Source organism: Hemitrygon akajei, chromosome 7 (assembly GCF_048418815.1).
Source record: "Hemitrygon akajei chromosome 7, sHemAka1.3, whole genome shotgun sequence".
Taxonomy (NCBI): domain Eukaryota; kingdom Metazoa; phylum Chordata; class Chondrichthyes; order Myliobatiformes; family Dasyatidae; genus Hemitrygon; species Hemitrygon akajei.
This window is the reverse complement of record NC_133130.1, coordinates 43403152-43419038: the sequence shown is the minus strand read 5'-3', so window position 1 is coordinate 43419038 and position 15887 is coordinate 43403152. Positions and strand designations below refer to the sequence as shown.

At 40.6% G+C, this 15887-nt stretch overlaps 1 protein-coding gene across 3 annotated transcripts in view; it reads left to right on the top strand.

Annotated features, from left to right (window-relative positions):
• mta3 (metastasis associated 1 family, member 3) overlaps positions 1–15887 on the top strand; it is a 156251-nt gene that overhangs the window by 99258 nt on the left and 41106 nt on the right. For all 3 annotated transcript variants that reach the window (XM_073050708.1, XM_073050706.1, XM_073050707.1), the window contains exon 7: positions 1703–1805. In XM_073050708.1, the coding sequence (XP_072906809.1) occupies positions 1703–1805 (103 nt within the window). The remainder of the gene's footprint in view (positions 1–1702; positions 1806–15887) is intronic.

The following is a 15887-nucleotide window of genomic DNA, read 5'->3' as shown; positions in this document are numbered from 1 at the left end:
AAAATGTGGGAAAAAAGTAGCGGCTTAAAATCCGGAATCTACGGTACATGTATTATCAAAGTATGTATAAATTATACAACTTTGAGATTCGTCTGCTTACAGGCAACCAAAGAGCAGGAAACCGGAAAGAACCTAATTTAAAAGAAAGACCAATACCCAAAACACAGAGAGACAAAAAACACACACACAAATTGTGCAAACAATAAAAGCAAGCAACAGCATTCAGAATGAAAGTAAGTCCACAGCCCCAAAGCGCATAGCCTCAACCTCAGGTCGTCACATAGTGGAGCAAATCGTAGCCAAGCTCCCCGACACAAAGTCTGGAGCATCTGTAGCAGGACGTAGCTTCGGCCTTAGCACCGCGGAGAGCAGAGTAAATGTCATGGAGCGGCAAGTGAGCCCAATGCAACCCCCACCTCCAGTTCTGACACCTAGCCTTTTCAGCCCACCTAGCCCGGCATTTAAATTGTTCAAACACCAGCTTGCACCTCCTCCCCCTCCCACCCCTGCACTAGGACCTCGGCCCCACCACATTGATACGTTCTGGAACTGAACCTTGACACCTCATTCTGACCCATGTCCAACCTTTCCAAACGTGGCCGGTGCTTAGATCAATCCAACCTCACGCTCGGCTTAGCTATGTTAGTGAAATTAAATGTAAAAGGATAGATAGATAGATAGATACTTTATTCATCCCCATGGGGAAATTCAACTTTTTTTCCAATGTCCCATACACTTGTTGTAGCAAAACTAATTACATACAATACTTAACTCAGTAAAAAATATGATATGCATCTAAATCACTATCTCAAAAAGCATTAATAATAGCTTTTAAAAAAGTTATTAAGTCCTGGCGGTAGAATTGTAAAGCCTAATGGCATTGGGGAGTATTGACCTCTTCATCCTGTCTGAGGAGCATTGCATCGATAGTAACCTGTCGCTGAAACTGCTTCTCTGTCTCTGGATGGTGCTATGTAGAGGATTTTCAGAGTTATCCATAATTGACCGTTACCTACTCAGCGCCCTTTGCTCAGCTACCGATGTTAAACTCTCCAGTACTTTGCCCACGACAGAGCCCGCCTTCCTTACCAGCTTATTAAGACGTGAGGCGTCCCTCTTCTTAATGCTTCCTCCCCAACACGCCACCACAAAGAAGAGGGCGCTCTCCACAACTGACCTATAGAACATCTTCAGCATCTCACTACAGACATTGAATGACGCCAACCTTCTTAGGAAGTACAGTCGACTCTGTGCCTTCCTGCACAAGGCATCTGTGTTGGCAGTCCAGTCTAGCTTCTCATCTAACTGTACTCCCAGATACTTGTAGGTCTTAACCTGCTCCACAATATATATCTTGCTCTTATTTTTAAGTTGCACAGATTTGTTCTAAATAATAAAACCTATTCTAATATACAGTATATTTAGTTTTACTTTGCAATCTATGCAAAGAGCAAATTTAACCAAATAAAATGCAAAGATTGGCAGAAAAGTTCATTCAGTTTTGATTTTTCTCAAAGCATATTTGATTGTAAGCAGTTGATCGTAACCTTTGTGGTAATTTTCCATCTCGATATATCGCTTTTGAATTTGCTGAAAATCCTGTGCACTGCAGGTTCTGTGCAGCAGTGTCGTTAGCCCAAACTGAGAAACCCTCCTACACTGGTGAAGATATATTGATTATATTCTTTCATTATGTTGGTAGGTGAATCAGATTCCAGAGATCAATCGAAGATGGAAGTTAAGGTTTGGGATCCTGACAACCCTTTGAGTGATCGACAAATAGATCAGTTCCTGGTAGTTGCACGGTGAGTTCAGGAAGTAAAGTGTGTTGTATTTGTACTGTTAATTAATAAAACACTTAAATATGCTCTTTGATTCAATACAAACACAAATGAATTAGATTAGAATGAATTTATACAACATGGATAAATGCAAAGGAGTGCACATTAGGAAATTGGTTACATGGCTTCTGAAAATAACAATTAGACTGAAAGAGATCCAAAGGACTTATACACATGAAGTTCAACATGTACAGTCACTAAAGCATAACAATGGCAAAGCAAATAATTATATTTTAGTAAGTCTGTCCCCAAGGAGATATAAATTATAATACACTTTGTTGCAGAACTTTGGTGGTTTGTTTTTGTGGTATAATGACTCAAAGTAAACTGTTAACAAGGATTAGTTAGAAGAGAGGATCAACATTTTCCATTAGGTTTATCTTGCAATAAAAGATATTACATGTGATTTCATGAAATATACAGTGCAGCTACATACCATTTGGTTCAATCAATTTGATGGCATTTGACTCTCCTCCCATCCTAGCCAATCAAAATCTACCAGTTCTGTTCTCCTGTACTTATCATTTCATTCCATTAACTGCATCATTTTTCTTGTTTTGACCACATAATTTAATCAGAGTTCTCACTCAGTGGCTTAGCATTAAATTCCCTGTTTTTTTAAGATCATTTTATACAGATGAGCCCTCACCCACTCTACCCATTCCATGTAACATCATTTTGGGTAATGATGCAGAATTCACAAATCACTACCCAAAAATCACTTACCAAAAAATTGACATCCAGAATAAAATTAGTACTCTTGGAACTCATGTGGGGGGAAAAAGTAAATAAATGCAAGCCTTTTATTCAACTCCCATTTCTTGATGTATGCGCAGATAATGCAGATCATATTTAGGAATACAATGGATTCCAGTTAATTAGGGCAACTACTTTCTTGGGATAACTCTTAAAGAACAGGACTAGTTGAGAAAACATCCAGAACTCCCTTTTTTTTATTTGGGACAGGGGACTATGCCGAACAATTTCTAACTATCACCATTTGTGTATACTTGTGTGTGTAGCTGTTGGGCACTACACTGTACTAAGAGCGAACAGTTTTTAAATGGGGTCAGTTGTGTGTGTTTCTGTTTAACCCAGTGATTTATGTCACTGACAGTTGTATAAACACAAGAGTAATGAGACCTGGACTAGAACATGGATCTATGGTGCTGGAACCATATTAGAGGCTTGGTTGAGAGAACAGCAGGATTGCATTTAAGAGATTCAGATGTTCCTGGATTCAGGTGATAGAGGGATGTAAAAAGTTGGGGGAGTTATACTACAGATTAGGGAATATGTCACTTAGATTATGACATCCAGGAAGGCACAACCACTGAGACAATATGAGTACAGTTCAAGAATAAAAAAGGAGCTGTCACCATGTTGGGTTATGCTATGCGCCCCCAATAACTAGTAGGAGATATAGAAGCACTAATGTAAGCTGATTATGCAAAGATGTAAAAGCAACGGGGTAGTCGTGGTGGATGACTATAATTTATGTAGTATTGACTGGTGTGCCCCTTGGTGCCAGAGGGGGCAGAATTTGTTAGGTGCATTCCCGAGTTTTTCTTAACGTTGTGTATTGATAGTCCAACCAGTGAAGAGTCCTTGTAGCATGAAATGAGCCTGGCCGGGTGATCAGTGTTTTAGTGGGATAGCATTTTGGAAACAGTGATCACCACTCCATAATTTCTCAGATAATGGGTAATGATAAGATTGGACCTCTGTGGGGAAAGTGATAAATTAGGAAAAGGCTAATTAGGTCAGTATTAGCCAGGAGCTGGGGAAAGTAGATTAGGATGAGCTATTTATCCAGCCCACATCTGATAGGTGGAGTCCTTTAAAGGCCATCTGGTTAGATTTCAGGACCACTTTTTTCCTATGAGAAATAAAGACTGGCAAGGTTCGTGAATCTTGAATGATGAGTGATTTTGCAAATTTAATGAAAAAGCATTTATTAGGTTTAAGAGCTTAACTCAGACAAGGTGTTTGAGGATCACAATGGAAGCAAGAGAAGTTAAACAGGAAATCAGGAGGGCTAAAGAGCCTTGAAATGTCTTATGTGGGTAGGATTGACGAGATCCCAAGGCATTTTAAAAAAGCAAGAGAAACTATAAAGATAGTTGGACCATTTAAGGACAAAGGAGGGAATTTATGTCTGGAGTCAGTAGAAGTTGGTTAGGTGCAAAATGAACACTCTGGATCTATATTCACCAAGGTGAATGAAATAGAGGAGAACAGATCAGAGTGGTATTAATAGCAGTTAGGAGGAGGTATTGGGACTCTTGAACAGCCTTGAAGTTGATGAGGCCCAGGACCTGATGTGATCTATCCCAGGTTATAGAAGGAAGCAAGAGACAACATTGCTGGGGCTTTGGCAGAGATCTTTGTATCCTTTTTAGCTACAGATATGATCCCTAAAAACTGAAGAATAGCCACTGTTTTCCTCTGTATAAGAAGAGCAATAGAGACCAACCAGGGAATTATAGGCTGGTGAATCTTACTTCATTGGTAGGGAAATGACTGGAAGTGATTGTTGGGGATAGGATCCACTACCGTCCTGAAAAGCAGTGGCTTTTTAGGGATAGTTGGCATGGCATTGTGCTGTGGAGGTCATGACTTCAGTAAAGCTTTTGCCAAGGTCCAAGGCTGGTTCAGAAGATCAAGATATGGTAGATTTTATTCAAAACTGGCTGGTGATAGAAAGTAGAGAGTAGTGGTGGAGGGTCTTATTCTGACTGGAGGCCTGTGACCAGTGGTGTGATGTAAGGATCAATGCTGGATTGTCTGTTTGTGATGTGTGTAAACAATTTGAATGAAAGATGGTCTGATTGGTAAATTGGCAAATGACCCAGAAACTGGCAAGGGGGTTGAGTATAGTGAGGTAGACAGTCAAAGGATTCAGTAGGGTGTAGGCCTGTTGGTAATGTGAGTGAGAACTGACAGAAGCAGTGTAATCTGGACAAGTGAGATATTTGCATATTGGCTGATCAAATGTAAGAACAATGTATACAGTAAATGGCAGGACCCTCAAGAGAATTGGTCCATGACCATGACGGATCTTCAGGTCCATGACCATAGCTTCTTGAAATTGGCTAATAGATAGGGTGGTAATGGAGGCTTACAGCACACTTGCTGTCACCAGGATATTAGAGTCTGGATTTAAGAGTATTAACTATAATGAGAGGTAATAAATATTTGGATTGTTTTCTCTGAGGTGTCAGAGGCTGAGGGGTAACCTGATTGAAGTGTATTATGAAAGACATAGATCAGGGAGATAGTCTTTCTCTCAGGGTGGAAATGTCAAATACTTGAGTGTATAGTTCTAGGATGAAAAGGGGATATACAAAGCAAATTTTTTTGCACAGAGTGGGATGTGCCCAGAATGTACTGCCAGGGAAAGTTATGGAAACAAGATATAATAATGTAGGTTTAAGAGGCATTTTGACAGATACATGGACAGGGAGAGAATGAAGACAAACGGGCAGATGGGGTTAGTTTAAAAATGTCTTGGCTGGCATAGACATATGGGCTGAAGGGCCCATTCCTGTGCTGTATCGTTCCATTTTATCTTAATGGCTGTAACTTTGCGGTCCTGATATACCCTTTTAAATTGTTTTTGCAACCTTTGAAATGCTTCTATATCCTTATTGTAATATTGACAATAGGATTCTAGAGAGTACTTATAAATGTTGTCCAACCAAGTTTCAGTGCAAATTTAATATAAATTTGATACTTTCAGATCTATACTGTGCTTACCTTATTTATGGGCTTATTCATCTTTTAATGTTTTTTTTCTGATCTCTCTGCTCTTTTAACCATTTAGGTTCTTATTTTCTGATTAATACATGACCTATTTTTTTAACCAAAATATCACTCCAGATACCTGTGTTAAAATTAATTTGTCAATCACACTTCCATTTTTAGTTTTTTCATTGCACTTTGTTCAGCCTTCCCGTTTGATGTGCAGTGCAAAGTCTAATTTGTTAACATAAATTTCAAACAACCCTGGTCACTGCCACTTTTCATTCCAAAATTCTTCCTTCCACTTCCCGTATTACTGACTAATAACCTTCTATTCTACTCTTCCTCGATGGGTCAACGTACACTTGCTGTTGCTTTCACCTCAAGGAACAAGGGATGACAAGCATAACAAAATAGAAAATTGCTACTTGCATATTCGTCCACAAATTTCAAACTATCCTGTCTACCTAAGAGTCTCTTAAATACCTCTATTATATTTGCTCCACTGCTATCCCTCGGAGCACATTCCAGCACACACTGCTCTCTGTGTAACAAAAAAACTTGCTCCACACGTCTCATTGGAACTTAACCCCTCTCACTTAAAATGTATGCTGTCTAATATTGTCTAACTATGGTTTCATGATCTTATAAACTTCTATCAGGACTCTCCTCAGCCTCTGCCACTCCAGAGAAACCAAGTCCGGTTTGTCCAGCACATGCTACAATCCAAGCAGTTTGCTCGTCTGCACACTCTCCAAAGCAATCCATGTACTTGTCCAAATGCCTCTTAAATTCTGTCATTGTACCTGCCTCAACTACTTCTCTGGCAGCTCACTCGAAGTTTTTACTATTATTTGTATAAAGAAGTTACTTCTTAGGTGTCTTAAACATTTCCTCTCTTGTATCTGTCCTCTAGTTTTGAAATCCCCTTTCCTGGGGAAATGACCGTCCATTTCCCTCATGATTTTATACACACTTTCAGGGTCACCTGTCATTCTCCTATGTTCCAAAGAAGTAAGATGCAGTGTGGCCAAACACTCCCTATGATTCAGGCCGTCTACTTGAGGCAGCATCCTTGTAAGACTTTTCCTGCACTCTCTCCAGCTTGATAAAGACTTTCCTATAGCAGGCTGACAGAACTGTATGTGTAGTTTCACCAGCAGCTCGTATAACTGCAACATAATTTCCCTACTCTTAAAATTGATGCCCTGAATGATGTAGGCCAGCATGCTAAATCCTTTTGTCACTCCCCGCCGCCACCTACTTGTGTGGCACTTCAGAGAACTGTGCACTTGTTCTCCCAGGTCTCTCTGTTCCACAACACTCATCAGTGCTCTGTCATTCACTGTATAGGTTCTGTCCTGGTCTGAATGTCCCAAAAGCATATCTTCACACTTATTGAAGTTGAAATCCATATCCATCAGCATTGTAGAATGATCTTCACTGAAAATTTGATTTATTTTGCCTTTTCTGGTGTTCTCCAAGACCATTTTGGGTAGATGGTATTTTTTAGTTGTCAGGAAGGGTAATTTGTTGCATGCATTTTGTCTGGTCTGCCTCAAAAAACCACAATGATGAAGCTGAACGTTGGCCAAAATATACACAAGTAGTCACTCCTGTGGTGTTTTCACAGGCATCAGACACCCTGCAGTGATGTCACACCCAATCAATCATAATCGAAGGTTTGCATTCCCATGATATCTAGAACTGGATAGTGATGGGTAATTACACAGTAGGGGGCGCTCCAAGATTATTCCCATCCTTCACAATGGCAGGTCCAGATAAAGACAAGGCTACAGCTTTTCCAACCATGAGCAATGGGAGTGTGGCAAAGATGATCCCATTGTGCTTCCTTCTGAGAATTCCCAGAACTTTCTAAGAAGGGTTCTGACCAGGTGTATTCTCCACTCCTCATAAACCAATTTTCAAAGGAGGTCCTCAGATCATGAAACAAAATATGCAAAAAGGCTTGACATCTGCAAAACTTTTAATAAAGGTGTTTTTAAAATGTCACTATCAATCAGACACTAAAATTGCTTCAGTTTTCACTTTTGAGAACTAGTGTTTTGAGGAAAAATTTCTGTCCCAAATAGTGTGGATTATTATGATCCTTTGATTGTTATGCAAAAGACAATTCTGATGTGGCAGTCATTAAGTGCTTTCTCTAAAGGGTTGTCTTCTGATCTGTACCTTAACAGTTATATCATAGAATCAAAAATTCATGGTACCTGAGCTGGTCATGTATCCCATTTTATTTCATAGCCACAAAATAACCAGGGAAAGGTTCAAAATACATTTATTATCAAAGTGTATACTAGTGGTCACCAACCTTTTTAAGCCCAAGATCCCCTACCTCGGCCTTAGTGAAAGGCAAGACCGACCCCAGATCGATTAGTTCCACGCATGCGCATCGGGGCAGAAATGACCAGAAGTAAAACCCCACAACCCGGAAGTAGAAATAATGTATAAACACCAGGAGTACTTGCCCTTTTTTTGCACCGCGGACCGGTTTAATATTGACAATATTCTTGCGGATCGGGGGGGGGGGGGGAGGGGGGGGGTGTTAATCAGGACCGGACTACAACGATACTTGAAGCAGGTTCCTTGTGGCCAGTCTATTCCGCAATTTAGTTTTCGCAGCTGTCGGCACTTAGCTTCTGTCCCGCTTGCTTATGTTTTTTTCTGGTGAAAAAACTCAATGGGTTTGTCTTTAAGTGCAGGGTGCTTGGACTCAGGGTACCGAAGCAGTTTTGAGGGCTTCATTGCCTCATTAGACAGCCTCCCGCCCGCCCGCCGCCAGATGCCTTGGCCAGGTGCGGCTGTTCCCGTGCCAGGGCCGCGGCGGTCGCAGTCTGGAGAGAGCGACCGACATAGCGAAGAGTGTCATGCAACAGGTCATGTGCCTGCCCCCCTTGTAGGATCTATCTGCCGACAAAAGTTTATTTCAGTAGATCGCAGCGAGGTAGCTGCTCTGCTACTTATGAAACCTGAGCCCGAATTAGGTCGTCTGTGAATATTTTAGCGTCGGGTTCCCCACGGACATTCGGTGTGTTAAACAGGTTTAGAGTTGGCGCCCATCTGTCCACGCTTCAGGCGGGTAGCAATGGCAGTTCCTGCCAGCCGCGCGAGGCCAACCAGTGATCCCTGGTGCGAAGATTTCACTGTGTTTAGGCAACTGATGACCTCGCGTGGGTTCAAGTTCAACAGTGGGCGTGATAGGGAATGTGGAAAGGTGCAGCTGACTCATATCATTTCCTCGCAACCCGGTGGTTGGGGACCACTGAAGTACACTGTGTAGTGCAGGGGTGCTACACGCATGCGCACTGGGCAGAAAGAACGGAGCTAGAACCCCACAACCCAGAAACAATCCCTCAACAGTATTTGTGTATTTATTTTTCATTTTTTTCGGGATCTACTGGGAAAGTCTCAAAGATCGACCAGTCAATCGCGATTGACAGGTTGGCGACCACTAGTGTATACCATGTACAATCTTTAGATTTGTTTTCTTGCAGGCAGCCACGTAACAAAGAAACACAACAGAACCCACTAAAAGTTCCACACACAACAAAGGCTGTCATACACCCAATGTGCGAAAAAAACAACAAATCGTGCAAACAGTGAAAAAGTAAATAGCACCCAGAACATGAACCACAGAGTCCCCAAAAGTGAGTTGACAGCCACAGGGCCAGTTCAGCACTGAGGCAAGTAAAGCCTCTTGGAATTGTGAGCTAAACACCAGTTCATCCTTCACACGTGGCCTTAATGACTTGATCTTTTTAATCTGGCTTGGCTCTTAAATCAGCTAAATATTGGTTTGTTTTCCACTCTCGGGGCGTGGGCTCCGCCACTTAGATCTGATCTGAAGTTTCAATGTAGTCCCAAACCTGACTGCCCCAGCAATGTCTGCCACAGCATTCTCAAGAGTACAGTTTGTTGAATTCTTCAGGCTATGGACCTTAGCCTTGCAATTCACAACACTTAAGTGCACATCTCAATGAAGATTCAGCTTCTACCACCTTTCAGACAGTACAGCAATCAAAAGGGCAAAATCTATAACCTCAACTCCTAAAACAATCCAGTCAGTCACTTTAAATTTATGTTCCCATTAAGGAAAATAACTCCTCCTTTGGGTTCTTCAATTCTGTACACCCATAATTAAGCAGCCTTCTCTATACCTCTACACTAATATATTCCTGCCATTTGTAGACAATGTCTGAAACTCGGCTTTATTCACTTATTATAATTTTAATTGTCATCTTTTGTGTATACCTGGCTGGTTGCTTACTACTGGATTGTAAAGGTTTTTAAAAAAGTGTTATGATTATTGCTAATTCATTTCCAGTTATATATAGAAGAATAAGTCCCATGTACAGTTCTGATTTTATCAGTTAGAACAGGACTCCCATGGAATAGGCGCAAGTAGAGCTCTAACTCCTATGAACTGACCGGTGGTTAACTTATTAGAGAGATTGCATATTTTAGTTGATTGCTGTTTATTCTCTTGGGAAGAGAAGTTAATGCTTTTTCCATATGTGTTGAGATTATCTCACAATTTTTTTTAAAGCACAAAAACAGTGCTTGTCCATGTTGACCATCAAGAACCTAATTCCGTAATCCTAATTAATTTTCCCCAGAAATCCATCAGTTGCCTATCCCACCACCCTATTCTACCACTGAACAAGAACACAATAATAATCTTCATTCCAGTTAGTGAATGCTTCTCCTTTTTCTAGAACTCCCCAGGCTACCTTCTGTCCTTTTACCATTTTATCAGTTTATTGCTGCTGATGCGGTATTGACAGTCTGAATTTTTCCAAGACCATGTCTTGCTCTTATTATCCCCTTCTGAATACCCATTAAGTAGCAGAAGTAATTAATGAATACTTTGCTTCAGTATTCACCAGGGAAAAGGACTCGGCAATTGTGGGATTGACTTAGAGTGGACTGAAATGCTTGAGCATATAGACATTAAGAAAGAGGATGTACTGGAGCTTTTGAAAAGCATTAAGTTAGTTAAGTTGCCAGGACTGGACAAGATATACCCCAGGCTACTGTGGGAGAATGCTGAGCCTCTGGCGATGATCTTTGTATCATCAATAGGGATGGGAGAAGTACTGGAGGATTGGGAGGTTGCAAATGTTGTTCCCTTGTTCAAGAAAGAGAGTAGAGATACCCAGGAAATTATAGACCAGTGGTGGACAAGTTGTTAGAGAAGATCCTGAGTGGGAGAATTTATAAACATTTGGAGAGACACAATCTGATTAGGGATAGTCAGCATGGCTTTGTCAAGGGCAGGTTGTGCCTTACAAGCCTGATTAAATTCTTTGGGGATGTAACAAAACACATTGACGAAGGTAGAGCAATGGATGTTGTGTATATGGATTTCAGTATGGCATTTGATAAGGTTTCCCATGCAAGGCTCATTCAGAAAGTAAGGAGGCATGGGATCCAAGGAAACTTAGCTTTGTGCATCCAGAATTTGTTCGCCCACAGAAGGCAAAGGGTGGCTGTAGATGGTTCGTATTCTGCATGGGGATCGGTGACCCAGTGGTGTTCCGCAAGGATCTGTTTTTTATAAATGACCTTGGTGAAAAAGTGGAAAGGTGAGTTAGTATGTTTGCTGATGACAAAGGTCATGGGGGGTTGTGGTAGATGGAGTTCAGCCCAGATAAGTGTGAAGTGATTCATTTTGGTAGGTCAAATTTGAAAGCAGAATATAGTATTAATGGCAGGACCCTTGCCAGTGCAGAGAATCAGAGAGATCTTGGGGTCAGTGTCCATAAAACACTCAAAGGTGCTGCGCTGGTTGACAGTGTTATTAAAAAGGCATATGGTGTATTGGTATTCAACAACCATGGAATTGTGTTCAAGAGCCGTGAGATAATGTTACAGCTATATAAGACCTTGGTCAGACCCCACTTGGAGTACTGTGTTCAGTTCTGGTAACTCACTACAGCAAGGATATGGATACCATAGAGAGTGCAGAGGAAATTTACAAGGATGTTGCCTGGATTGGAAAGCGTGCCTTGTGAGAACAGGTTGAGTGAACTCGGCCTTTTCTCCTTGGAGCAACAGAGGACAAGAGGTGACCTGATAGAGGTGTATAAGATGATGAGAGGGATTGATCGTGTGGATAGCCGGAGGCTTTTTCCCAGGGCTGAATTGGCTAACACAAGGGGACGTAGTTTTAAGGTACTTGGAAGAAGGTGCAGAGGTTATGTCAGGAGTAGGTTTTTCACACAGAGAGTGGTGGGTGCATGGAATGCACTGCCAGTGATGATGGTGGAGGCAGATACAATAGGCTCTTTTAAGAGACTCTTAGATAGGTATACGGAACTTAAGAAAATAGAGGGGTTAGCGGTAGGGTAATTCTGGGCAGTTTCTAGAGTAGGCTACATGGTTGGCACAGCATTGTGGGCCAAAGAGCCTGTAGAGTAGTGCAGATTTCTATGTTCTATGAACCTTCAGCACCCCACTCTTATTGTCCCAATTCCAATATTTCTGTCCAATCTTTTGACAAGGTAGTGATGAGGTTATTTCGCCAGCTGATCTCTTATTTTCCATTCAGGACACCTGAATCAGCTTTGCATGAGGTAGACCTCTTCACATATTCTTTTGGACCATGATCCCTACACTGAGCATCAAGCCATCATCTTCCTGACTGTATTCTCTCAGGAGATCTTCCCAACACAGCTTCCAGCCTCTGCTATGTTGTACCTATTCCTATGACAAGCCTTCCCTTCTCAGTGTTGCTGAGATATGTTCGTTCTCCTTAACCTGTGGCTTCTCTGTACCATTCACACATTTCTGAGCCGTTTCCTGCTCTAGTGCTGTTGCTGATTCTCAGCACAATCAGAGCAATGACAAGGTTCCCTATGACCTCATTTTCCACCTAATTGACTATGCATTTAATGGATCATACTCTGTAAATGTTCATTGATTTTCCACCACCACTTGTGTCTTCCCCTTCATTTCTATCATTTGGACGAGCCTGTTAACCCCACTGTTCCCTGGTTCTTCCATCGACGTCAAATACATTCTTTCTGTGGCACTGTACCATGTAATTGCGGAGCTGCAATATCTTCCGTTTTACATTTTCTCTCTTTACAGGGATCTAAACAGTTCTTCCATGTGAAGGAGCAATTCACCCACCACTTTTTGCACTCATATTTCATTCAGTGCTTTTGATCTGGTCAGTCCCTGTGAACACACATGGGGTGACCACTTTGCAAAACACCTCTGCCTAGTCTGTATGGATGTTCCTGAGCTTGCAGTCAGCTGTTATTTTAATTCTTCATCCTATTCCCATGTTGACTTTTCTGCAGTTTTCCAATGAAGCCTGATCTGAGGAGAAGCACCTCATCTTTAATTCAACTCAAATTTCCTGAAACTTTGATGAATCAGGGTTGAAGGGAGAAGAAGCCTCGATATAAAATGCAGCCTATGTACTTACAGCATCTTCTACTGAGAATTGAAGGTGTTAACTAACTGTGACTTCGGTATAAAATAGAAATATGAGAAGCGTTTTTACTCATGTTACAACGGATAGTTTGTGGTGTCTCTCTGTAACCATAGCCTTCCAATAATTGATCAGAGTGGTATTGGAAATAAGGCGTAATGTAACAGGAAATAAATTGCATGAAGGAAATAAATGTTTTGCTCCTTCTGTCCAATTATGCTGGATTAAAATGAGTACACATTCACATGGTCCTTATGTATTAAAATGGGAGCTCAGGAGGATTGGTAGTTGACAGGTGACAAGATCTTCGGAGAGGGGGTTGGGTATGTCGTAGGATGGTGGATGTGATTGAAGCCACTTTCAATTCATGCCCATCTGTTCACTCTGCTGCTTGGAGTATTTTTTTGACCTGATTACACTCTGGCTTAATGGCTCTGAGAAATTATTTGTGTCATTTCCTAAGTTGATTTGATGCAATCATTGCCGTCCTTGGTGTTTGCTTGGGGAAAAAAGTGAAAGGCCACTTCTAGTTGGTGTTTGAAATGAGAGATTTAGTAAAGCTGGTGAACATCAAGTGAGCAGTTCAGCTGATCAGCCGAGAGCAAATTTGATACAGCTTTTACATTCTCGATTGATGAGACTACACAGAAATTGATTAACAGTAAATTTAGGTTTTGATATTAGAATTGTAGGTACAGAAAGTATTAATTAAGTAACAGACTAAGTTCTGATCATGGAATAAAATGATTATCCATTCTAACAGTAAATTGGTTTTCTGTTACAATGGGTGCACACATTAACATGGTTAATGAAGTTCCTGAAACTTTGTGTCACCACCGCTGTATTCCATATCTCGAGGTTTAGGTTTTGTGTTTTCCTGTTACCACATTAACACAATCCCCATCCTTATTTACTAGTTACTAGCTTTCACTATTCTTTCCTTATAACACCCAGGATATCCTTCGAAGCTCAAAGTAAACTTATTATCAAAGTGGGGGTGCCTGATGATGGATCCCACCAAATGTTCATAGAATTAATGCTTCAACATTCTAGCCACATGATTGCACCAGATTCAGACCTAACCCCATTTCCTCGCTCTCTCCCCAGGCCAAGCCTAGCCCTATCAGCTCACTCTCTCATGTCATGGTACAGATTTTATCCTGGCCTTGACTCAGTAAATCAGATGCTGTTGCCTACCATTCTTTGAGTGCACTCACTTTCACAATGTTACTATTTTCTTGCATAGTCTTCTTCAGAGAAAGGTCGGGGCAGAGACTGAACAAGTCATCAAAAGAAAAAAGTGCCAATTCTGGAGATGTTTGAAAGGAAGGGAGGCAGAGTGGAAAAAATGCTCAAACCTACACTTTGTGAGCAAGTAATGTAGGCAAGAGAATGGAATGAAAGCCACAAAAACATGCACTGAATTAAGACTTCTTTACAAGAGATTTTTTGATCACTGCAAAGTTTTCCTTGTGAAGTTCAGCAATAAGTTAACTTGTGCAATTAAATAAGCTTTTGGTAGAGAAGTATCAAATGTGGATGCTTGATGAATCTAATACTGCCCTCTACAGTTGGCTAGTATCACAGGTGTCGTGCTTCAAACATTGTTCTGAATCTCGGGCGATGTAAAATTAATAAATACACCAGCAGATATCTAAATCTTGTCCGCAAAATCATATACCAATTTAAAACACGTTAACATTTTGTAACATTAACATTCCTAATTAACAGAATAAGTGTTTATAGAGAAATAAAACTTCCACAAAATCCATAATATTTTTAAGAACCTAGAAAGATTTTTTTGAATAAGCTACTTCTGTTCTGCGATGCCAAAATAGAGCATGATATTGAGCATGGAAAAAAAATTACTTAGCTGCATCAAAGAAGTTAAAATAAAGCAGGCAGTTTATGTAAAATATCCTTGCAGCAATGGACCTTGCAGAATAGCAGAGGACATCCTGAATGATAAAGGTCTTAACCTGTATGCAAATGTCATTGCCATGCACAAGAAACAGAAGGCAAGTCAGTGACAAATGGCAATTTATTCCCGGCATAAACAATTAATTCAGTTAAAGGTTGTATATACTTTTGACCTTGCTCTTGGATGGCTGATTAATTTAAATCTTGCTGTGCAAGCAGAGTGGGATGTACATTTCTTATAGTGTGTCCTTCTCTAACTTAACTAACCAGCAAACACATACAGCATGAATTTAAATATGGGGTGTTTAAAAATAGTTATTAATTCATACTTGATGGAAAATTGAATATGTCCTGAAATTCAATTTAAAAACATGCAGTAGATGCACCTTACATTGGTCCTATTAAAGATTTATTCTGCGTCATGTGACACTCACATTATAAAAAAGTGTATTTGATTTATAATGGAACAGTGAGAAATTATTAAAAAACACTTATATTTTACCGTAACTTAGTTTATAGTTTTGATGCTTCGCACCACTGGGAAATCAGCCAAAGCTACAAACTTGAACAACTGCTTGTCTTCCCTGGTCTCTTTGTAACAGAGCTAACCCAGGTATACTGGTTATAAGTTTACATATTTTATGCATTTATGAGTTATTTGTTCCAAGAACGGCCAAAACGTGTCCTCCTGATGTAGCCAGTGGGGAAAGTAGTTAAAAATGACAGTGATTTTGAGATGTACTATTGATTTTCACCGTCCATTGCTCTGAAAGACTTTTTCCAGCAGGCTGTAATTTTCCATTTTTGATACGTGACACTGAGCTTTCTGAGAGGGTGGTCAAATGTAATTTGGAAGAAAATCATCTTCTGTCCAGGATACCAACATCCAGCAACTTGATTGCAAGCCACTAACCTTAAGTGCC